The sequence below is a fragment of the Colletotrichum lupini genome, chromosome 2 (assembly GCF_023278565.1).
Source record: "Colletotrichum lupini chromosome 2, complete sequence".
NCBI lineage: Eukaryota > Fungi > Ascomycota > Sordariomycetes > Glomerellales > Glomerellaceae > Colletotrichum > Colletotrichum lupini.
In genome coordinates this window covers 1,770,378-1,795,524 of record NC_064675.1, presented here as the reverse complement: position 1 = coordinate 1,795,524, position 25,147 = coordinate 1,770,378, and the positions used below count along the sequence as shown (strand labels likewise).

Below are 25,147 nucleotides of genomic sequence, written 5' to 3'. Positions count from 1 at the left end.
GTTAATATTAAATTCGATCGTAGAGCGTTAATTCCCTATAACCGGCCCGGTTACTTAACTTAACTAGGTTTATTATAGTAGCTAGATCTCGAGAGCATCCTAGGCATAGTACCTAAGTACGATTATTCCCCTTTTACCCTATATTCTCACAATGCCTTCCGGCCTAAGTCTAGTTATAATACTTCTAGATATTAAGCTAATATACGTAGCCCCTTTTTAATTAGCGCTACTAACGGGCGCGGATAGTAAATACTATTTTAGTTTTATATAGTATTTAAATTAGTTAGTTATACTAGGGGTTTTATATAAAATTATTTCTAAAAACCGAACGTCGTAATAGGAACTATTACGTAATTACGTTATAAATATCTATATATAGGGCTTATCCTTTCCTTTATTTCTATTTTTCCCCTATATAATTCGATATATTAATCCTAAAACTAGACGAGTCTTATAATAATTATAATATAGAAACCCTTAAATATCTATTATTAATTAGAAAAAAGACGAGCTAAATATAAAGTATTAGACGTATTAGCCGGCTAGCTAGTAATTAAGCTCCCGTAGCTATACGTTAGTTCGGAGATATTAGCGTATATCTTCTCTTTTTTAAAACTTAGAAAATAAAAGGTAGTTTTTATTTATTTAAAACCTGCCTATAAAATCGTAAAGAATATCCCGCGTTATATTTATAATAAATACTACGAAACCGGTTAAAAAGTATTTATTATTAAAAATAAAGAGCGTACCGAGGACTAATATATTTTTTATATTTCTAAGTATATTAAGTAATATATAGCTAAATAGGTTAAACGCTTCGCCCTATAAGCTAATTATAAAGTTAGGGCTATTAATATAAAGCCGCGCTCTTATATTAAAATCCTTTATATAAATCGGTTTATAGTATAATCGGTTACTATTATTATAAAAATACTTATTAATTAGTTACTTAGCGTCGGTCGTACTTAGGATATATATCGGGGCGTACGTAGTAATCTACTCGTTATTAATATATTTTAATAATAAAATCTAAAAATCGCTAACGGATATCCCCTATATTTTTATATTTAAAAAAATAAAAATCTCGAGGATCTATTCGTAACTAATTAATTATGTTAATTAATAAGAATAGCTAGGTTATAATATATATATATAGCCGTTATTTAGCGTATTATTATTTAGTATAAGATTTAGGATAAACCTAGCCGTATATATAATATTTAGTATAGTTAGTTATAAAAACTACCTTATATTATTACGTCTTCCTTAACTTATTAAAGTTAGCTACTTATTATATAAAATAGATTTATTACGTATAGCTTTTATAATAATTATATTTATAAACTAGCTTTTTAAAGTACGGTACCTAGGCCGCGATTTTATAACCCGTAGTTACTATAAATACTACTTCGTAGTCTTATATTAATATACTAATGCCGTGCGGGCTAAAAAAAAAAGTTAGTTATAGTACGGCGTGCTTATAAAAATACTAAATAAAATTAAAAATAGATCCCCTATATAGTTTAATAAAAAGATTAATAATATCCTATTCTACCTCGGTTTATAAGGTTATAATAAGGGAGTAGCTCTCTAATAAGCGAACTTTTAGTATTTATATAAGTAAATACTAGCCCGCTTCGAATATAAATAGCCTTAATAACTAAATCGAGACGCGTACGGCCTTAGTATTATAATTAATATAAGCTTTACTAAACGTTCGTCCTATTACCTTATTACGGAACGCTATTAAGCCTATTTATAAAAAGGTTATTAGCGCTATTATAATAAAATAAACGTATAGCTAAAGCTATAAATAGCCGGCTATCAATTATAAATAAAAAGTAAGCCCTATTATTATTAAATAAGCGAGCGCTTAGTAAGCTCTTAAATATAATTCGTAAATACGGTATTAAAAAAAAAAGAGAAAGGTTATTATTACTATTATTATTATAATAATAAATCCCTACGAGAGTAAAATAAAGAAACGGAAATTAGTTATAAGGGTAGTTTAGTTATTGTTATTATAAAGAGCTTATTAATACTTTTAAAAACTTAGACTAAGAACTTATCGTCTCTTATAATACTAATAATATAACCTATAAGGAGAATTATAATAATACGACCTTACTATTTATAAAATATAGTATAATACTAAAGAAGTATAGCTAGTATATTTATAATAAAGTCTAAATAGGGTCCGGAGAATAGGGGAAGTATATTAAGGAGAGCTAGGTTCTTAGAGTAAGTAAGAAAGGTTAATAATTAAAAAGTTAAATAAAATACGTTTATATTTAAAAAAAGAGTAGGACTAAATAAAAAAATAATATTCCAAGGACTAAGTAGTAAGTAACGATAAACGAGAAGTTAATAAACTAAATACCTTTTTATAAAATAAGTAAGTTATTTCCGAGCCCGTTCTATATAAAACAGGACGTTTAAAAAAGTAAGATTAATAATTATATTAATAAGATAGATTACGTAAGAAGCGGTAACCTAGTTTATAAGCGCTTATAACTAAGAGAGTAGGGATTTAAAAAAAAAACCAATAGTAATAATATATAAATAAATATAAACGAATACTAAATATAAAAAAGGATTAAAGAATTAAAGAACTAAAGTATATAGTTTAGGGAATAGTTATAACGCTATAGAGTATAAATAATAGGCATAATTAGCTACTTATTTTTAGTAAAATAGGAAATAGCTAGAAGAAAATTAATTAAGTATTAGTATTACCCTGTTTTTATATACGTACTCCTATAGGAAAACCGTAACGTGTATTAAACTAATAAGACTAAAGAGATACTTAATATTGCGATATTTTAAAAGCGGGTACTATAAATCTTAGTTAGTAATTTAGATCTCTAGCGCGAACTTTAAATATAGCTAGTAATACGAATATTTTATAACTTAATAACGAACGACGTAAAATCGATTACGATCAAAAAGGTAAACCTATCCGAGTTAAGGGCCTAGTAGCTAAGGTTGTTAATACCTAGCGTTTTTTTATAATACTTTTATATAAAGAGTTAAATAATATAGCTAAGAGCTATAAAATAATAATAACTATAGCCTCTAAGTAACTAATAAAAGTATTATTTAGCTATATATACGGTTTTTAATATTAAATATCGAAATCCTAAGCCTATATTAATCGGGAGGTAGGCTAATTACCGATCTTTACTACTCCCGCGTTAGTTATTAATACGTTTTTTTTATTAATCGAAGTATACTCTAAGCTTTCTTTTTTTAAATAGCTAAGGCTGTCTACGACCTAGATTAGTATAAGTATTAATTAGATTTTTAATACGTAATCGTATTTATCTAGGCCTATTTTTTTATTTACTTACTTAATTATAATACCTAGCTATACTTTATTAAGATATATTAAGTATTTTACTATATATAAGAGGTTAATAATTATAGCTTTAAAAACGGTATAAAAAGAGGTAGGTATTATATATATTTAAATAAACTTAATAATATTTAAGTAATAAAGTACTCTTAGCTTCTTTAGGACTTCTTTTAACTCCGTACGGATTAGTTCCCTAATATAGAACAGTTTTCGATATTTTAATATTATTATTAAAGTATACCCGAGATCGTTAAGCTCGAACTCGGCCTAATAATACTTCTAAAATAAGCCCTTTTTAATATATAATAAGCGATTTAATATATTATTATATTTTAAGCTAAGTAAACCTTTCTTTAGGACTATAGTTAAAACGCGCTCCTTTTTTTAGCTCTTAGTTTATTTTAATAAGTTTTTATTATATTTTTTATTACTATATATACTATAAGTCTAGCCCTAGGATTTAATATAGCGGTATTTAAGGCGTTATAATTATTAAAGAAAATAGCGATTTAGGTTTTTTTATTAAATTTTATTACGTTTATTTTAATATATTCTATAAACGATTTAATATTTTCGTAAGTATTTAATAATATATAAGTATACTTATAGAGAGTAGATTTTAGTATTATATAACGTTTACGAAAAGAGTCGAGCTTTAGAATAAGATATTATTATTTTATATAGTTAACGACTAGTTTAGCTCTATAACGTAGTTTATAGCGTTACCCTCCGCTATGTAGGCTATATAAATAGATATTTTAAACGCTATTACATATTTAACGATCGCCTACTATTATAAAAACAGGCGCTTTTAGTATAATACTTATATATATAATATTATTTTATAAGGGAATATAATGTTTCGATATAAGTAGAGCTAAGTTAGGTAGAGTTTAATATTATATTATAAAAAAGAGTAATAGAGATATAGGGATCCGCTTATATATATAGTATTCTAAGTAAAGCTAATAAATATCGTAATATTTAATATCTAAGTTATTTTATATCTAAGTATAGCTAGAAATAATACTATATATATACTAAATAACTATATATCTACTGTTTTTTAAAAGAAATATAATACTAATTTTTAAATAAACTAGGAAATAAAAATATAAAAAACTAGCTCCCGATAACGTCTTCTGAGCTATTATTCCGTCTTACGACGTAGTCTATTTAGTAAATATTAATAAACGCTATATAAAACGTAAAATATAACTAGCTACTAGCCGGTAACGGTTATAGTAACTATTAACGTTATAAACTATTAACCCCTATATACTATATATATATTTAAAATAGTTAATAAAAACTTAATAAGTAAGTTAACTAACGTCGGATTATAGCTTTATAAGTATTAACGTACGCAGAACCTAGTTAAGTACGGCGTTTTATATAATAATATATTAATATACCTAGACGTAGTTCGTACGCTACTTAAACTATAATTACGCTAAGCTAATAAATATAACGCTTAAGAATATAGAGGCTAGAGTAATTAAATAATTATTAACTTAGTATAATACTATTTACCTAACTTTATTTATATTTTTAAGAACTTATAACCTCTTTAATAAAGTAAACGTAAAAGGAAATATAATATAACTTATTAATAATAACTATAAGAAAATCTTAGTTAGTAAAGACTACTACTAATCTATTTCTTTATTATTTTTTAATAATATTTAATTATATTTAAAAACGATATAGGTCTTAAAATACTCCTCGTTATTATATATAGGAGGGGTAGCGTTATTATTTTTTATATTTATTAATTATAATACGTAATACTATAAAAGTACTAAAAAATAGATTAAAAAAAAGGTAAGGCGGGTAATAAAAGTAATAAAGAGTAAAATAAAGCTCCCTTATTTAAAAAAAAAGGGAAGAGAGAAACGTATATAGCTTTTATATAATTTAAAAACAAAAAGAAAAAAAAAATTAAAAAGGTAAGCGAAGCGCCTTAAGAGCTTATAGGGGCTCCGACTTATATTATTAGACTTTTTTTTTTAAATAGCCGTTTTACTCTATTTAAAGTCCGTATTAATTCGGCTTTTTAAATTCGTTTATTATTAGGTCTTAATATAAGTAATATATCCTCGTAAGTTAATAACGGTATAAACTATTAAATTAAACTACTTTAACGGCCTAGAATACGGTATAATTTATTAAATAGTTTACTCTTTTTTATTAAATCCGTAACTAGGCCTTTATAAATAGCTCCTTTAGCTAATTAATTAACTTAATAATACTATATATAAGACTAATAATAAACTACTATAGCCGCTATACTACCCTAAGCTTATAATAAAGTACGTTATTTTCTTATTATAAGATATTAAAGATTATATCGTATTACTTATTAGCCTATTTTATAAGCCTTAATAATAGATTATTAAGCTTAAAAGTATTAGAATAGATGCTTAACGTACGACGAGGTTTTATTATTATTATAGTACCTTTTTAGTTTAGTAACGGTCTAATTAAGTATTATAGGGGCGTCTATATTAAGCTTTAGGGCCGTTAGTATTAAGTAGGCTTAGTTATTACGCTTATAAATATAAAGAGGCCTTTTATAATTCGATTATAAATACTTAACGGCTACTATAGTACGGCTACTATATAGGCAAAATATAAATATATTGCTCTTCGAGGGATACTTCTTAGCTCTAGTCGCCGTCGGCTTTTTATACCGTTATTAGTTATTAACTACCCGTTTTTACTTAATTAACGGATATATCGTTAAATACTTATTAATTCGAACTATTTTATTAGCGCCCTACTTCTCTACGACTCGTTATTAGCGTAGCTAAGCGTATCTTTTTAAAAGTCCTACTTATTAATAGCGATATATAGAACCTCTTTTTAAATTTAGTAATCTTCTTATACTATTTATTACTATAGGCTAATATTAATAATATAATACTTTATAATAGTCTTATTTACCTAGAGCGTAGCCTTTAATAATTATAAAACTCTTTAATAACGGAGGCGGATTAGTATTTACGCGTCCTATTAGCTATTATTCTCGCTCGAAAATATTTAGAAAACATTACGTATAAAATATTATTCTAAACCAGCCTTATGGCCGGAGCATGCTTATTTTATTTTATAATTAGTAATATTAATATCGTAAAAAGTAGATTTTTAGTAAATATAGCTTAGGATTTAAGTATAAATAGCTAAGAGATATATAGAATAGTAAAGCTAATCCGTAGTTTGAATAGCATCCTAGTACTATATAGCCACGGGCCTATTTCTAGTTAATTTTAGAAGTAGGCGTAATATTATAGGCTATTCGTTAAGCACGGACTTTCTAATTCTAAAACGGCTTAGGTATATCGTATTAAATAAACGATATCGATTTAATATAATACTACTAAGGTTAATTAATTAAAGGGTAATTATTATGCTTATTTTGGGATTCCGTCCTATCCCGGTCCGAGCGGGGTTCTATTTTATATTTACTTATTATTACCGGTTTGTATATATTATTTAACGTATTTTTAGTATCCCTTTATCTAGATATAGTCGTTAATCTAACATATCGCAGGTAGAAGGGATACTTTAATAGTGTGTCTAGATAAAGGGATGCTAGAAATGCGTTAAATAATATATACGAACTAGTGATAATAAGTAAATATAAAATAGAACCCCGCTCAAACCGGGATAGGACGGAATCCCTAAATTAAGCATAATAATCACCCTTTAATCAATTGACCTCAGTGGTATTGCATTAAATCAACATCGTTTATCTAACAACTAATGCTTCTTCTAATACATGCCTCATTTAGAGCACCAGTCTGCTCTAGCACTGGTGCTCCAGCACGTCAGTTTGATTCTCATCCGAGACTTCCAATATTCATCGAACAGCTATTCTGCATACCTTCTGATCAGCGCGACTCCGAACAACCAATACGACTCAACAAGACTCCAGCACTATTTACAGCGTCATCCCTCAGCTTCTCACAACAGACCCCGCTACTAGATTGTCTGGCTGTAACACCTTGAGTGTCCATGTAGAGTACATTTTATGATGCCCTATTACCGTCTTGTGCACTCTTTTGCCCAGTGGCCCTTCTCATCGCACTTAAAGCAGCGATTCTCGTCATCGCTGCTTTCATAGCAATCATGTGCCCAGTGGCCATTTTCCCCACACTTGAAGCAGCGATCCTCGTCATCGCTGCTTTCTCTGCAATCGCGTACCCAGTGACCCTTCTTCTTACACTTGAAGCAGCGATCCTCATCATCGCTTCTTTCACGGCAATCACGTGCCCAGTGGCCATTGTTCCCGCACTTGAAGCAGCGCTGCTCGTCCTTCCTGCCGTCTGAAGCCATATGAGATAAGTCGTCCAAGGGAAGCTGGCCATAGGCTCTACCACCCGGCAAACCACGCTGCCGCATTTCATCGACGCGATCGACGGGAAGGCGGAAAAAGGGCGCTCGTGGAAGAAGATCCTTTTGGTGGACCGACTTTCTGAAATGATTCGTGCCCTCTTTTTCACTCATCGAATGGAGCTCTAGCCAAGCATCGTCTGCCACCGACAATGCCACTTCCCGAGAGCGCGTAGTGAAGAGAGTCAGACCGTTTCCTTTATGCGGCAGATACTTCAGAAACCCTTCTTGGTGCTTCGGACTGTCGAACAGTATGCTTGCGTCATCAGCGTTATCCACGATCATAAGCCATGGTCCGACTTGATCAGAGCTAAGCCATTGTTTGACGGAAGTTTTCGCGTCCTTGTCTTCTGTGTTTGGGCGAATGTTGAGTTCCCTGGCGATTGCTGCGTACGACTGCTCGAAGCTTGCTCGGCTGTAAGCCAGCACCCAGAACACTGAGTAATTTGGCAAATTCTCTTTCGCCCAGTAGGCAATGTGTAGGGATATCTGCGTTTTGCCAACCCCGCCCAGTCCTACTAACGCCACTTGGGTGTTTCCATCGAACAGCATCCTCTTGATTCTAACCGCTTCTGGGCGTTCAACAAAATTCTTATTTTTGAGCAGCGGTATCAGATGAACAACGCTTCCTATTTTGGCGTTAGATTTTGTTCAACCCAAATGGAACTTCAAACCTACCTCCCTTTTTTCCCGCAGGATCTCCTGCAATCTCTGCGATCGCCGGTAACTTATGCTTGTCAGTACAGCCCGTCATATGACGAACAAATTGCTGTATTTGCTTGCGGGTTTCTTGGAGGTAATTCTTAGTGTGTGCCGAAATCGTGCTTGAGTTTTCCCAATCCGATAAAGTGACATCTTGAAGGCCTTGTGCGACGTTAAATCTGAAGTATTCGGCACTTTCGCCATACTGGTTCTCCAATCTCGCTGCTACTTTCTTAGAGCTGGTCGCCATACTCTTCAGGGCTCTAATGATGCCCATCCTTGTGCTGCCGATACTGACGACGTCTCCAAGCCCGGTACCAATGCTGAGTACCCGTATCTGAGGGTGCGAAGGGAACTGCCGCCGAGCCTCTTCGATGAGGACCTCAGAAGGGTTGTTATAGCCAAAGCCCGCATCCACAAACTCTACGCCGTCTCGGCCAACGCGGATAGGTTTGAAAAAGGTGGTGGCTGCGGATGTTGCGCGAGCTACCTGCCAAATGGGGCAACCATCAAAGCCTGTTGATTCATCGTAGGTGGTAAAGAGTGTCGGTAGAGCATCTACGTTGTCCTTAGTGATGGCTAAGACGGCACTATGGAGTAGAAAATCAGTCGTTCGTCACATGTCTTGGAGTGGCAAACTCCGATGAACGTACGTCTTAGTGCATGTCGCATCTCGAAACTCCATTCCATGGGGGCATGTCCTGTTTGTCGGATTGCCTACCTGCCTCTGACTAGCACACTCTGTTGCTGTACAAAACTTCTTGCTTGTGTTCTTGATCGCCTCCTCGAGGGCTGTAGCAGAAAAAGTGCCCTTTGGCGGGGCTGGTAAGAACGTCATTCGTTTTGGAGTGAATGCCTTCTGGGCTACTTCTCGATATTCTCGGATGCACTCATCGACTGTCATGCGAAGCCTTCCTAACATAATGGCAATAATTCTTTGATAAGTTAGCGGGGAACTCTAAGTGCTCCGGGTCATAGTACCCTCCAGTGCTAGTCCCGCCAATAAAGTCGAAGAGATCACATGGTCGCGGGACGTAGCTGAGACCCTCTGCATCGCGGATCTCCTCCATCAAGTGTTCGAGAATCAGGAGGCTTGAAATGCCTCGGATACCGCCGCCATCTGGATCCATCAGCGATAACCATGACGTAAAGAACTGGGGTTCTACCAAGGGACAGGATCCTCAACGGCGGGACTTCAGACTGTGTCTCCATGATGGTGCGACTCGGCCCGGCCCGTAATAAGGATGATTATGGGGCGACCGACTAAGCTTCAGACGACGAACAATGTAGATATGGTGAAAAGTAAGATGCGGGGTAGGGAGGAATTTAGTGTTTCAGTCATGGATCCTTGATTTTGCCACGGTCACGTGTGGGTCAGTCTAGCTACTTTTGGCAAGCAACGGGCTCGCGGATGGATTGCCACGTGTCGTCTACTACTCCCTACCGTGTCAACCTTCAATCCGAGCGACCTCAACACTTTCCCTTCCTAACTTTCCATCGAGCTACGACTAGGATACCTAGTCGGACATTGAGTCGATCAATGCAAACAGCCCAGCAGCTGCCGCATCGTCCAGGGCAACTACGCAACAACCTACTTCCGATGGCACACTCCCTTTGCTTGGTCTAATTGAGTGGGATGAATCCCATTCCTCTTCAGACCACGGGCAGACTGGGGAATAGCGGCCTTGCTTTTGGGTTATGAGGGAAATATCTACGCTTCACCTTGTACCCATCGGATTCAATTCACACCGACGCTTATTGCGCCCGACCATTTCACAGCTCATAGGCATTGGTGTCGTCAGAAAAGGGATGTATAGGACGCTGCTATTGGATTTGCTGACCGTTATGCGACGTGCAGTAAATGTCTCCAAAGCTGCTTATTTCGCCTGGATAGGATGGCTCATTCATTAGAGCGATATCTCTGTAGCGGTGCGCTTGGAAGGAGGACATAAGTTCAGCAGGGTATTCAGCCAGGAATGGCTGAAGTGATGATCCCCATGAAGAGGAGCTTTGAGTCATAAGTTTGAAGATCCATTTCAGGCTTCTGCTGGCCGCTGTAGCGTTCTCTCCATCAAGGTACCGAAGTCGCCCGATCATGTACCTAATCAGTGCCAAGACTACTTGGTCCGTGCTCAATAGAAAGTCTGCAGTTGCGACAACGGACATCGGATTTGCAAGCCTCTGTAAGCGACGAACTAGAAGACAAGTTTCAATTCCTGCTTTTAAGAAGCATTATAGGCTTCTCTAGCGGCGTAAACTTAGTCTTTATATACTATACCCTTCCGACGGGAGCAATTGGTTCCTAATGCGTTAGAAACACAGTTTCATTTTTAAGAGCTATAACGACGGGGATGTAATTCCCAGTGCAGTATTAACCCCTATTAGAACGGTTAAAAGCGGTATAACGGTTTCTATTATTATAACTAGAGTTATACTAGTCGTTAAAAATAGAAATAAATAAGAAAGATATGTTATTAACCCTAAGTTATTAGTACTAAATTTAGTATTAGATCTAGTTATAGCTAAGAAAAGTCTTAAATAATAAAAGTAGTCCTATTTAAGAAAGTAGGGTAGATAATTATATCTAAAAGATGCTCTACTAAATAGCCCCGCTAGATATTAGTACTAAATCGGGCCGTATTTATTTATACTTAAGCTAGAAGCTACTTATAGAGCTATTTTTATTTTTTATATTTTTTATTAAACTTCTTATTTTTATTTTTTAATTAATAGTTTAGATCTAGTACCCTAGTTATTCTATATTTTTATTATTTAGTCTAGACTTAGTTTAGACCTTACTTATTAAAAAATAACTACTAGCCGTTTACTCCTCTAGAAGCTATAACTATAATATTTTTTATTAACCCCTATTATAATACTTACTAAGCGATTTTCTAAAATATAAAAATACTTCTTTCCCTAAAAGTATATAGTAGGGCCTTAATACTATTATATAATAAGCTATATATTTTTTATTAAGTTATAAACTTATAATAGAGGAGAGGATATTAATAAAAGTTTTAATAAGGAGGCCTCTTTTTACTTAAAATCGGGAGTTTTCTTAGTAAACTAGGCTCTTAGCCCTACCTTATTACTAAGATAATATTAATTATATATTAACGCTGCTATATAGTATTAATTAAATATTACTTCTTCTTAGTAATATACTTTATTTTTTTAAACTTAATTTATATAAGCTAGGCTTATAGTCGTTTTAACTATATATATATAACTATAATTAGATATATAAGAATAAATATTATAAAAGCCGGTTATAGATACTTTAAAGTAGCTCTTAATTACGTACTATTACTTATATTATCGTTCGCTATCCTAACTTATATTTTCGTTTATAAACTAGTTATTATAGCTATAATTAAAGGTTTATAAAGACTTATTATAGTAGGTTTCGGCTTTTTAAATATTAAGAATGTTTATAAAAGAGGTAGTAATATATATATAAAACTTTATAATAGTACCGTTAATAAACTTTTAACGATACTAAGTAACGGCTTCTATATTTTATTCCGTTAATAATTATTTTAATAATACTAATCTACGGTTTCTACGTTTCTTATATATTCCGTCGAACGAATATTCTTAACGGTAGTAAATAACGGACTCTATATTTTATTTAAGTTCCGTTAATAGCTATTTTAACGGTACTACTAAGATACTATTCTTCGAGCGATATGGGCAGCGAAATTCGAACCCTATAACCTCCTCGTAGTGCTGCCTAAGAACCTATCCTTTTTAGTAATAGAGCTAGTATAGAGACGTAATAGCGTATAATAATATATAATAGCGTATAATAGCGTATAATAACGCGTAAGCACTTAAAATAACGGACGTTACTCACTAAGTATTAAGTAAATAGTTAGTTAAGCTCTAGTAACTTATCGATTACTCTCGTAGTTAGAAATAAATAATACTCGCTATTTTCGATATACGATTATACTTTTAAAGCTCTTATATTTAGTCTCTATTTATAACGATACTATCTTATTATAATAGCCTTTATTAGAGGTTTATATATAATAAGTAAAAACCCCTTTCGAGGCTACTCTCGTATATATATAGCCCTATAGCGCTATAAATAGTAAGGTATTTCGGCTATAAACGACTAAAAGTGCGTATCGTTAGTTAGGTAGTAGTTTATAAATATTATATTAAGCTCGTATCGAAATACTCGCATAATTATAATAAAATTTAGATTTATTATATATTAAATACTAACTAAATTAGCATAGCTAGCTACTAGGGCGTTAAAAGGGGCTAGGGGTATTATAATATTACTAAAAGCTATATAGTATAATACGCTAATTTATTCTTATCTCCCTTATAATATTAATAAGAACCGGCCGTTTATATTATACTTAGTAACTTAACGGACCTATAAATAGCTTTAAAATACCTTTAGCAATATCTTTAAGTAGCTAAAATAGTTCGATTAGGGATTATAAACGTAATAATTAGTATAATACGAGCTTCTTAAAGTTAAGTAGGCATTATTCTTAGCGATAAGAAGTACTAAAACTCTAAAATAAATCTAAATATTACGAACTATAAACTAATTTAGGTCGTAATTATATTATATTCGTATTATATAGTTAAGTATTATACTTAAAAAAGTAAAATTAGAGCTAAGCGGCGTAATAATCTATTATAGCTATTAGCTACTTTTATAGCTTAATATACTTTTAAATAAAAAGTATTTTTAAGCTAACCCGCAGGCTTAACTAGCTAGTTAACTTTAATACTTAAAGACATTTCCTTTATTAACTATTTTCCCTAAGCCGGTTCTAGCTTACTATCGCGAGTATATAGCAGGTTTAAATATAAATCCTTATACTATATATAAAGCCTCGTATATATACCCTCGTACTAAAATAGTATTAGGGGTATAGTACTACGCATTACGACGGACCCGTTTTATAAAAATTAGCGCGCAAGTAGTATATACTACTATATCTTTTTTATTTTTTAGCTTAGTAACTAGGCTAGGTTATCTAATATTATCTTATTAGAGAGCTAGGACGATACCTTATCTCTCTCCCGTATACTATAGCCCGTTAATAATACGTTCTCGCTAATTATTAATATAATTATATATTATATTATACGATTTATATTTAATACTAACTAGCTAACGTAAGAGTTTTAATAAGCCTATTACGGCTTATTATAATAAATCCTATAACGAATCCCTAACTAAGCTTTTATTAAATAATATAGCTATACGATATTAGTTATATTAAAAGCCGCGCCTAATTTTTAATTAAATAGTTGCGTACTCTATATATTAATATAAAATAATAAGGAAATTCTATTATAAACTCTAGTAGCTATTTAAACGAATCCTCTACCGATATATTAAGTATTAGTATAATAGCTTTTTAAATCCTTTATAAGTTATATTCTTAATACTTAATACTAACTTTACCCTAGCACGGCTATATAGTTAATAAATAATTAAGTTATAATATCGCACGCGTATACTATTTACTATCGTAACTTCTTAGTTAATAAGTATAAAATATTTCAGGCTAGTCTTTTATACTCTATCGTTCGAATAAACCCTAATAAGGTATACTCTATATTAATAACTAAGAGAAGCTAAGTAAGTCGGGTATATTTATTATTAAATTCCTCTTATAGATATATGCCCTAATACGTATTACGTAGTTAGTATCTAACTAACTATCCCGTAATATATAGTCTTTAACTTATATATATATTATAAATAATATAATACGCACTTAGCTAATATAAACTAATTATATAAATATAAAGGCTTTAGTATACTTAACCCTCGCTACTAGCTCTTTATAAGTACGTAGCTAATAGCTATTTTTTATATAAATATAGAAGCTCGAGCGCGTTATTTGTAATACTACTCAAAAGCTATATAACGAGTTCTTAACTTATTATAAATATAACTAATTTAATATTCGTATAGGATATAGTATTTATAGACCCGATATTATTAATAAGTACTACTTCGGAGAGCCCCCGTCTATTTCTATTAGCCCGGTTTATTGATATTAAAAATAAGTAAATTTATTAAAAAGGGCTCGGTAAGCTAAGACTAAAGACGTAGATAATACTAAGGCGCAAACGGGCCAAAATATATAGTTTTTATTAATACTATTACCCGACTTACTAGCCGAATAGAAAATAGACGAGTAATAGTATAATAAAGTAAACGTATTCCTCGTTACTATAACTAAGATAATAACGACAGTACTCGATCTTATATATATACTATATACTAAAAAGTACGGCTATTTTAATAAAGATTAATACTAACTTCTTAATTAGTAAGAGATTTAAAAGCGTTATAAGATTAATTAATTTATAAATAACTAGCCTCTTAGCTTTTATTTTAAACGTTCCTTCTTACGGCCCTATAAATTTTTTTCAATAACTTCTTACGTATATTATCCTAACTTAAGCCTTAGAACTCTAAATAAAAGAGTATTTCTTTATATTTAATAGAGCTACTATCGTTTAGTACTAAGTAAGACTAATAATATAACTATCCGTTTTTATTAAAATATTTATATATAGCTTATTACTAAGTACTTAAATATAACCTTAGCTAGCCGATTTCTATATACTATAAATACGTAAACCTTCTAGTTAATACTTTTTAAGGTAGTTTTTATTTTACTTTATACTTTTTAAATAGTTATTATAAAGATCGCTTTTTATCGTTCGGTTATAATTAGGGATATTAGTATAATACGGGCCGAGTTACTACTTTCGGGACTATAAATATATTAATACCTATTTACTATACCTATATAAAACGTACTTAGTTTTAAATATAAGAAAACTACGTCGTTATTAGAGCTATAGCTCAGTAATAATATCCTCGTTATTACGGATATTACGGCTTTTAGTAATACGTTTATAATAAATAATAATATGCTCTACGTACTAGGCCTCGAGCTTAGATATATAATATTATCGTAGTAATTCTTATCTAAACTTAATACTATCGTCCTTATTACTAATACTATATTTATTAACTAGGTATTTATAGTTAGTAGTTTATAATATATATTATTAATTTAAAGTTATATAAAAGTCGCTACTTTAAAAGTTAGTATATTTAATAGGAGGTTAAAGAAGCTCGGACTACGTTAGCTAGCCCGTCCTATACTAATTAAAATAAGCGGGATTTAGTCTCCCTACTTCTATACTATCTATTCTTATAATAATTATATAAGCCGGTCTAAAAAATACTCCGATTTATGCTATTTCTAAATATATAATTACTCTTAGGGTATCTATAGAATTAACCTAAAATTAACGGCTACTTTATTTAAAAAGCTAAGTAAAGGATTAGTATATTAGTTATTATTAAAAAAGAGTATATTAAATAAAATAGTATAACGGAGTATTATATTCGTAATATACTAACAAAGCGTAGTAATATAAATTCGCTTATATTAATATTACGTTTAAAAATAAGCCTTAGCTTAAAAAAATTATTTTTCTTAGCTACGCTACGTATATTAATTTAAAGCTACCGTTATGCGTCGTTCTCTCTTTTATTAAAAGCACTCTATTACTTAAATCTCGGCTACTTACGGCTTCCGCCCTTATTTTCGTCGTCGTTATTATCCCGTTACCGTTTTTTATAATAATTAAAAATACTAAAGTACTACTCGAGCTTTTAGTTTTATATTAACTACTATATAATAAACGGTAAGTTATTAATATCGTCACCTTCGTTAGCGATTTTTTATAAGTAAATAGCGAGTAACTCTTATAAACTAGCTATATAAAACTTTATATTTAAATAAAAATAACTATTTAGAAAGGCCGCTAGGTATAACGTAAAATTATAAACTACTTTATAATTACTAATATAAAAATACGCTTTACTACTCATAAGCTATTATATTAATACTATTAAGCTCTTAGAGCGAGCCCGTAGTTAGTAATATATTTATTTATAATAATCGTACCCCCTATTAGAGAATAAGTACAGTTACGAAGTACGTAATTTAAAAATAAATAGCTCTACCCTTATATATAATATTAAACGTCTTAGGGCGAGAAGGCCTTTAAAAGTATATTTATTATTTTCTTTATTATTAAAGCTAAATAAGCTATTTAATAGTAGCTTAGAGCCGTTAAACTTAATATTAAAGTAAAAGAACTTACTAAATCGACCTATTTTTTTTTATATAACGACCTATTACTAATTATTTTTATTATAGTTCTAAAACGCTTATACTAAATAAAAAAGGAAATAATCCTATTACTTATTACTAAGCGAGCTCGAGGAGGAGCTAGTACTTATTAAGGTTAGAAGGCTTAGGTATAGCGTTTTAAAAAAAAGGAAGGCTATTTTTTATAGCGTAATTAAGGACGGGTTATTAGCTACTAAGCCGCTATTTTAAAAAATACCGAGGCTATTAATAAACTAAAGTATAAAATAGTTATAGTATTATTAGCGGCGTTTTATAATACTTAGCTATTTCTTTGTGCTATTTAATTATAAAAGATCGAAAAGAGAGCGAGATATAAAAAGAGAAGGAGAAAGAAAAAAGAAGAAAAAGAAAAAAAAAAAAAAAAGAAAGATAAAAAAGGGAAGAGAGGAAAATAAAATAAAAAGAAATTAAAAAGGGCTAGTATAGACTACGGAGTAGCGGTTATATATCGGATATTATAAACCGGATTAGCTATTTAATTATTAAAAACTATATGCCTTATATAAAATTACGTAAAAAGTTATAAATATCTCTTATAAAGCTACGCGGCCCCTATTAGTAGTTACTTTTAAGAGTTTATAATTTATATAGTCCGTTAGTATCGGCTCGCGCGCTTCGAACGGCCTTAATAAGGACGGAAATAGGGACGGAGACGGGGACGGAGACGTAAATAGAAACAAGGAGGCTACTGCGATCGCTAGCACGCTAGCCTACTCCGTTATAATTAGTAAAGATATAGGCACTTACGTTTTATATAGTAATAACCGTTATACTAATTATAGTACCTATTATATTAGTTACTAAGTAGTTAGCGATACTTTTACTAGAGCCGAATATATTTTATAAAGCTTTTTTAATATATTATAACGGGTACTTATTATTAAATAAAAATAAGGCTATAGTACGCATAACTATAATAAAAAGGGGGATCCGTATTATTAGTTATATAAGAGGGCTTATAATAAAAATAGACGGAACGTAATAAGGTATAAACGTATAGTTTAAAAGGGACTCGAAGCGGGTAAGATACTTATTTACCGTTTACTTATTAATATAAAGGGCGCTAGTGCTAATAGTACTTATTATAATCGGTTAGCTAGGGGAGTCGCCCCTATTTTTATTTATAATAATAACGGCATCCCGTAATATACTTAAGCTCGTCCCAAAAACAACATTAAAGTTTTATTATATTAAATAGCTAAGTAGCCCGATATCGTTTTTAAGCTATTTTAATATTTCAAAAAGATACTTACCCCGCGTCCCGCTATTATTAATATATAAAACCCGTATTAACGCAGTATTTAGCTTTATATATATCTATATATTAACGTTTTATCTATAAAAAATATACTTAGCTACTTCGATAAACTATAAGTCGGCTACGCTTATAACGCTAAATACCTCGATATGATTTAAATAGTAACCGTAGCCGCACGCGGGAAAGACTTATAGAGCGCGCTATAAATAAAAATAATATATATTATTAAACTTAAGCTAGACCTAGTCCTTTATAAAAGCGGTAATAAGCTATTAATATAATAACGCCGAGGCTTAGCCCGTTACTAATTACTAGAATATACGGGCTATTTACCCCTTAACTATTTTAATAAACTAAAATAGTAAGAAAAAGTTAGTAAACCCTTCGTGCGCGAGGACGACGGTACTATATATATTATAATATATATTTTTATAAAATATTTAAAAAACGTTACGCAAATCGAAAACTACGGGCAATTAATAAGAATAAAAAGTAACGTATACTCGTAAACGTATAGTATATACCTAAAGGGTACTAGTTTAATATAAAGCTAGAGGTAATAATTAGCATAGCGAACCTCTTTAAGTCGTTAACAGAGTCGTAGTATATAAAAAACTTTACGAAATATATTAGTAAATCGGCTATTACTAGGATATTAAGCTAGGAAATAGCGAGGAAGTTAAGGGGCGGCATATTAGTACTATTAACGTACTCTATAATATAATAAAAAAGGCTAGTAAAATAAGTAGCTAAAAAGAAATAGCTAGCGAGTACGCGCTCGACCCGTTTCGTTTTTATTATATAAAATAGCTCGTTACTAAGTATATCCTAATATAGGGAATTAAAATAGTATTAAAAAGACTTAGGTATTTTATTAGCTAAGTTAATAACACGGACGCTATAGAATTATTTAAATACATAGGTATTTATCCTCTCGTAGATTAATTATAATAAGTAACTACGTATAAAATCCTCTCTATTACCGTTTATAATAATTACTAACTAAGGCCGTACTAATAATATAAACGGCGTACTTAGGTTTAGTTATAATATAAAATACTAAGTAATAACCTCTATATTACCGATATTATTAATAAAGAAATATACGGTATTAATAAACGGGAGAAGTATACGATTATAAATCTAATTATTAACTTTTATTATTATAAGTAGTATTATAAATAGTATTATAGACGGTATAATAAACGTAGTACTTTTATTATAAAAGATTAATAACAGCCTTATTACGACTTTATAATAAAGCGTAGATTTTCTTAGCTTTCTGAGCTACTTATAGGGCGGAACGTCGGTATTAATAATTAGTATTAGCCTTATACTAAATATATTAATAAGAGCCTTATTAAGATAGATCTTATTATAGCCCTACGTCGTATTAGGCCTAGTAATATTTATATTAAGTCTTTATAGGGTAACCCGCTTAGCTACGTTTTTAATTAGTACGAGGATACTCGGGTACTAGCTATCCGGGTATAGTAAACTATTTAATAATTTCTAAATACGATCTAAGCTTTTAATAACGTATACTTAGTCTTTAGTAATTACGTATAACCAATTAATATTTATAATAAGTTATATTACGTACTAAATAAGGGTCGTTAGTTATACTAAGTAAACGAGGCGCATATCTATTTTATAAATAATATAAAAAGTAACTCAAAAACTAAAATAAGCTAAGTAAATAGACCTTAGGCCCGACGACTTAAATAAATCTATAATCGTTTACGATCTAATTACTAATATTTTAAAACTATTCATATCCTAATTTTTATTTCAAATTAAGTATAGGTTTATTCGGCTTTATACGTAAGCGTTTTAATATATATTAAGAGCGAGAAGATCGAATTAGTATATATATTCTTTAATATAATAATATATTTCTTATTTACTATTTATATTTTTATTTTTATATTATTCGAATAGTAGCCGCTCTATACCCCCTAATATTATAACGTATTCTTAGTTTATTAAAACTAAATTTAATTATTAAATCTCCTATTATATAAATATTTCTAATAATAAATTAGAACTTATACTTATACTCGTTTATATAAGAATAAACGCTATCGGGGCGCATAATAATATTATATTATTTACGTCTATTTAATAAAGTTATTATTAGCTATAAAAGTAGCTATAATAGGGCTAATAAACGTAGTACTTACTATCTAGGTTCTAAGCCTATAGCGGATTATATATATACTCTAAGCTATCTTATATTAAAATAATCGGTATTAATATAAGATAATTAGTAGAAGTTCCGCTTTTAAGCTAGCTCCTCTTAAGTAACGTAAAGCCGCCGTTAAATAACTAAAACCTATTATTACCGCAATTACTTCTAAATACGTTTTTTTTAAATAATTTTATATAGTAAATGCGCAAGATAGAAGAGATAATACGACGCTAATTTTCTATTAATATAATCCCTTTACCTTTTTTTTATAACTCGCCCGTCGATCCGTTCGGAGCTTATATATTAGTTAGAACTCCGTTAACCCTACCTCTACGAGCTACTAAAAGAAGCCTTTACGTTTTACTTATTAAAAGGCCTATATAATATAAAGTATAACTTAGTAACGACTTAATAAGAAAAATTAGACTATTATAATACTAGCGTAACTCGCTAGCGTATTTTATTTATACTTAGGTTTAAACGAACGCTATCTTTCTATTTTTTACCTCCTTTATAGGCTCTCTTAGTATTTTACTTAAATTAATAATAGAGTTCGCCTAGCCCTATTACCTTTTTTTTTATATTATAAAATACGATATAAATAAGTTATACGTATATTATTTTTTACTTACTTTTATCTAACCGCGTATTAGTAATTAGTAATAATTCGATAATAGTATTAAAAAGGTATAAAAAAGCCGGATCTATACTAAAGTTATAGTATAGTATACTATTTTATACTAAGACTAGTTACGGCTAGGATTATTAGTTACCCTAGCCTACGCTCTCGTCTTCAAGAGATATATAGTTATATAATAGTCGAGGGGATCGAGGAGACTTATATTCGGAAAAAAAAAGGGACGTGCGAACCGGGTCTATTATTTACTACTTAACGATAGGTAAGCCCTAAAGTTAGATTAAATAGTTAAAGTACTTAGCTATAGTTAGTATACCAATAAGTTTAATAAATTTACTCGTTTAATATATATTTAATAAACGCTCTTATTTCGCGCTCTTATTTATAAACTATAGCTTAGTATTTTTCTTATTTATAATCTCCTAGTCGTTAGTAATATAGTATCTAGTACTAAAATAAGTTCCCCTTAAAAAATAGACGCACTTTCTTTACTATATACCTATTATAGATTAGTTATTATTAAAGACTTATTAATAAAAAACTATGACTTACTACGGATTTATACCGCTATATAACGCTACGTTCTACTTTATTAGTAATAAGATTTAAGAATATATTTCGTTATTAAAGACCTATGTTTACGAGAGCGTTTAGGAGCTATCCGTACTAAAAAGCTAGATATAAATATCGTTATATAAAACTTATATAATATACCGTAGTTAATAGCCGATTATTATTTTTATACTATTATTAAATATATACTAAAGAAACCCGCCCCCTTCTTAGGACTAAGACCGGGCCTCGGTAGGCTCGCCTCTTATAAAACTATAGGCCTATTTAACTTCCTTAATAATAGTACTTAAAAAGAACGGCTACTATCGTAGTAATAAGTAAACGGCTAAAAACGGCTGCGGCTCTAAGTATTTAAACTAGTTAGGTATAACGTAAAACGGGCTCCGCGCGTATTATTATAGGAATATAGCGGGCTTTAGGGTTCGTTAATTACTATTTATCCTATTATATAGTATATAAAATACGATCTTAATCTCGACTACAGGGCTAGCGTTATAGTGCCCGAGGAGCATTAATAATTACTAGTATTAGGTCGTTTCTAACTTCCCTCTTTATTAATTTACCGTTTATTACCGGTTTATTATTAAAATTAAATTATAGTAAAAAAACCGCTTAGCGAACTAGTTATAAGTAGCGAAGTGGGGCTATAGCCCTACGTAATTAAAAAGGAGACGGGTAAAATTTAGGTATTTACTATACTAAAAGCTACGTAAGATCTCATTACCTATCGGAAGCACCGCTTACTAAAAGGCCCGGAAGTTTATACGAAGAAAATATTATTATAATATTAGGCATTAGTAATAACACGGCCTCGGAAACTATAGCTAGAGTATTAGTAGCCTTTTGAATATAATTTTTAGAATATATACTATAGCTTCTATCTCTATAAAAAAATACTGTACTTAATTTATATACTAAACTCGTTGCTATATAAAGTACTTTATAACTCTTTACGCCGCTTTTTAAGTAATTAGATACTCGTTAAACTCTAACGCTTAATAATAGTAATATTTTTATATACTTTGCCTTTACGTGACTTACCTTTTATAAAAAACTTATAGTAATATACCCCAGCAATAACCCTTCATTATAGCTTATTATAGCTTATTATAGCTTATTATAGCTTATTATAGCTTAGTATAAATTCCTAAAAGATACTATCCCACTATCCCCTTTTTTATAACTTACTACTATATATTATTATTATACTTAGAATAGGTAAGCGGTAAGAAGGGCGGTACGTTAAGAGCTACGTAGGACTACCGATCGACCTCTATTATAATTATTATAAGTATACCGTCGCCCGTATATTACGGCCCGGGGCCGCTATCTTTATATATTTACGTCTTATAGCGCCTTAGTCTATTAATAGACCGGGTCTACTTTTTTAAACTATTTTTACTAAATAAGCTCTCTAATACTATAAACTAACGTCGGGGCTAGACGCTAATAAGTAATAAACGTAGATTAAGTAAGCTCGTATATAGTATCGCCGTTAACTACTTAATAAATAATTATATTATAATATTAATATAGTCTTATATCTCGTCGAACATAGTACTATACTTTACTAAGTATTTAACCCGGATTACTAACGTTACGTACGTACTATTTATTATATAAGCCTTCTCTTCTTATCCTTTTATTAAGATATAAGACTTAATTTATAATAAACTAATACTAAATAGCGCAATAATAGCTAGGTATTACTAAAGAGAGATTTTAAGCTACTATACGTAAGGAATTAATAAGAGTAAAATAGTAATATTCTTTATTATAGCGAGTCCGCTACTATTATAGCCTATAGCTTATAAGTTTAAATATTAATAATTAATAATAATACGGTCCTATATTAACTATATAAGTATATATTACGTTATAAACGGGACGATAAAGAGCGTACTATATAATAATAGAATAACTTAAAGGCCCTATACGATCTTCCGAAAGGTCTCGGATAGGAAAATGCGGCTAAAAAAGAGTATAATTAATAGCTTTATAGTAGCTTAGAAGACGGTATAAATTAAAATTCTAACGTATAGTATTTAACTCGGTATTAGGACGGGATACTACGATTTACGAATACTTAGCGGCCCTAGATTACTAAACTTTTCAAATAACGACCTTATTATTATAATAGATTTAGGATGCGGCCGGTAATAGGATACTAATAACTTAGTAACTAGTATACGGATCTTATTATAAAAGAACTTTTTAAGAAGTAAAGCCTTTATAAAGGACTTTATAAGCTTTAGTTTTATAATATATTTATATTTATATTATAGCCTCGCTAGTTAAGTACTTATAGCCTAATTTCTTATAATTTTAAAGCTTTTACTTTTATAAAATAACTAATATAAGTAATAATAGATTATAAAAACGAACGGAACGTTAACGAAACGATGCCTAGCTATTAGTAAAGAGCCGTTAATACCGACGAGCTATAGCTATCCGGAGTCGACTACTTAACCCTATTTTATCTAAGAGAACGAGCCTATTATAGGGCAAGTCTTACTTAAATACTAGCGTTTATAAAAGAGCTAAATAAAAAAAATAATCGGGGTAGATTACTTTTACGGGCTAATTACTTTATTAATACCCCGAAGACTTTATTCGTTATAAACGGGGCGTTTATTAACGACTAATTACTAAATATACGAGGTTAAGGTGCGTATAAAGGCGCGGGTAGTATTAAAATAGCTAGTTTAATAGACCCTATAGGCCTAATAATAACCTATTTTTATAAAATAATAAAAATAATAGTTAAAGATCGAAACTAAGAACGGCGTTAATACGAGGAGCTCGTTTAATAGCTTACTAAGCGGCTAGTAACGTGTCTAAGTTAATAAGAATATAAAAAGCCTCCTTTTTATAACTATAAACTAATTAGAAAAGAGTTTACGAGTATTTAAGTAGTAAACTAGATTATTATTATAGAGGTAGGTAATAAGCTTTGCGCAAAAAGTACTATAAAATAGTATATCGAATGGGCCCTGTTTAAGATATTTTTATTATTATAAACGTAATAGCGTAATTACGAGAAGAGCTTTTAAAATCCCCTCTCTTAGGGCGACTTTTTAGCGTTTATTTATTAATAATACGTAGACCCTAAGACTTAGGAACGGGAATATTATAAAGAGCTAAGGACGAAGAGGCTAAAGGAGGGCTAGACCCTTACTTAGTTCCTCGCTAAGTAGTTAATAATTTATTATAACTTAGGTATAAAAAATATAGAGAATTCGAAGGTAGAGGTATATTAGTTCTTTTTTAGATTACTATTTTAGTTATAGGACGATCTAATTTATTATAGGGTTTTAATTAAGAGAGTACGTAATATAATTTACGAGGCTAATAAATTATAGTCGTTAAATCGGTAGAAGGGCGGCGATTAGTTATAAAAGGACGGTAAGAAGAGGCTATATCCGTTATTAAAGTAACCGTATCGAATATCCTCTTTTTATAGAGAAAAGAGTAGGGAGAGCTCTAAGGGGCTAGGCTTTAGGGACTTATTAAGAGTAATATTATAGAAGCTATATAATAAGAGTACTCGCGCCGAGCTATTATAAAAGCGTTATAATAATAATATTAAGTGCTTTATATATAATAAGATAGGCTATATATTTAGTAAGTGCTAAAAAGATAAGTCGGGAGGTAGGGGTAACGATAAGCCGACGTACCCCTAATCGAAGCTAATATTAGTAACTATTTAATAAGTTATTACCGAGCCGAGAGTTATAAAGGTTAACTTATTAAAAAACGAGTAAGCGTAAGCAATATACTTAATATACTTACGCTAAGTATTAAAAGG

General features: G+C 30.5%; 2 protein-coding genes across 2 annotated transcripts in view; one reads left to right on the top strand and one right to left on the bottom strand.

Annotated features, from left to right (window-relative positions):
* Positions 1-7,366, top strand: part of CLUP02_02892 (uncharacterized protein) — a gene marked incomplete at both ends in the record, with an annotated part of 28,722 nt that extends 21,356 nt beyond the window's left edge. The window contains one exon of the mRNA XM_049281920.1: positions 7,190-7,366. Within this exon, the coding sequence (XP_049139063.1) occupies positions 7,190-7,366 (177 nt within the window). The remainder of the gene's footprint in view (positions 1-7,189) is intronic.
* Positions 7,367-7,399: 33 nt separating this feature from the next.
* On the bottom strand, positions 7,400-9,664 carry CLUP02_02891 (uncharacterized protein; the record flags this gene model as incomplete). Its single annotated transcript, XM_049281919.1, has 5 exons — positions 7,400-8,379; positions 8,429-9,042; positions 9,106-9,387; positions 9,434-9,572; positions 9,619-9,664. The coding sequence occupies 5 exons, from the start codon at positions 9,662-9,664 to the stop codon at positions 7,400-7,402; spliced, it is 2,061 nt and encodes a 686-aa protein (XP_049139062.1).
* Positions 9,665-25,147: the final 15,483 nt, after the last annotated feature.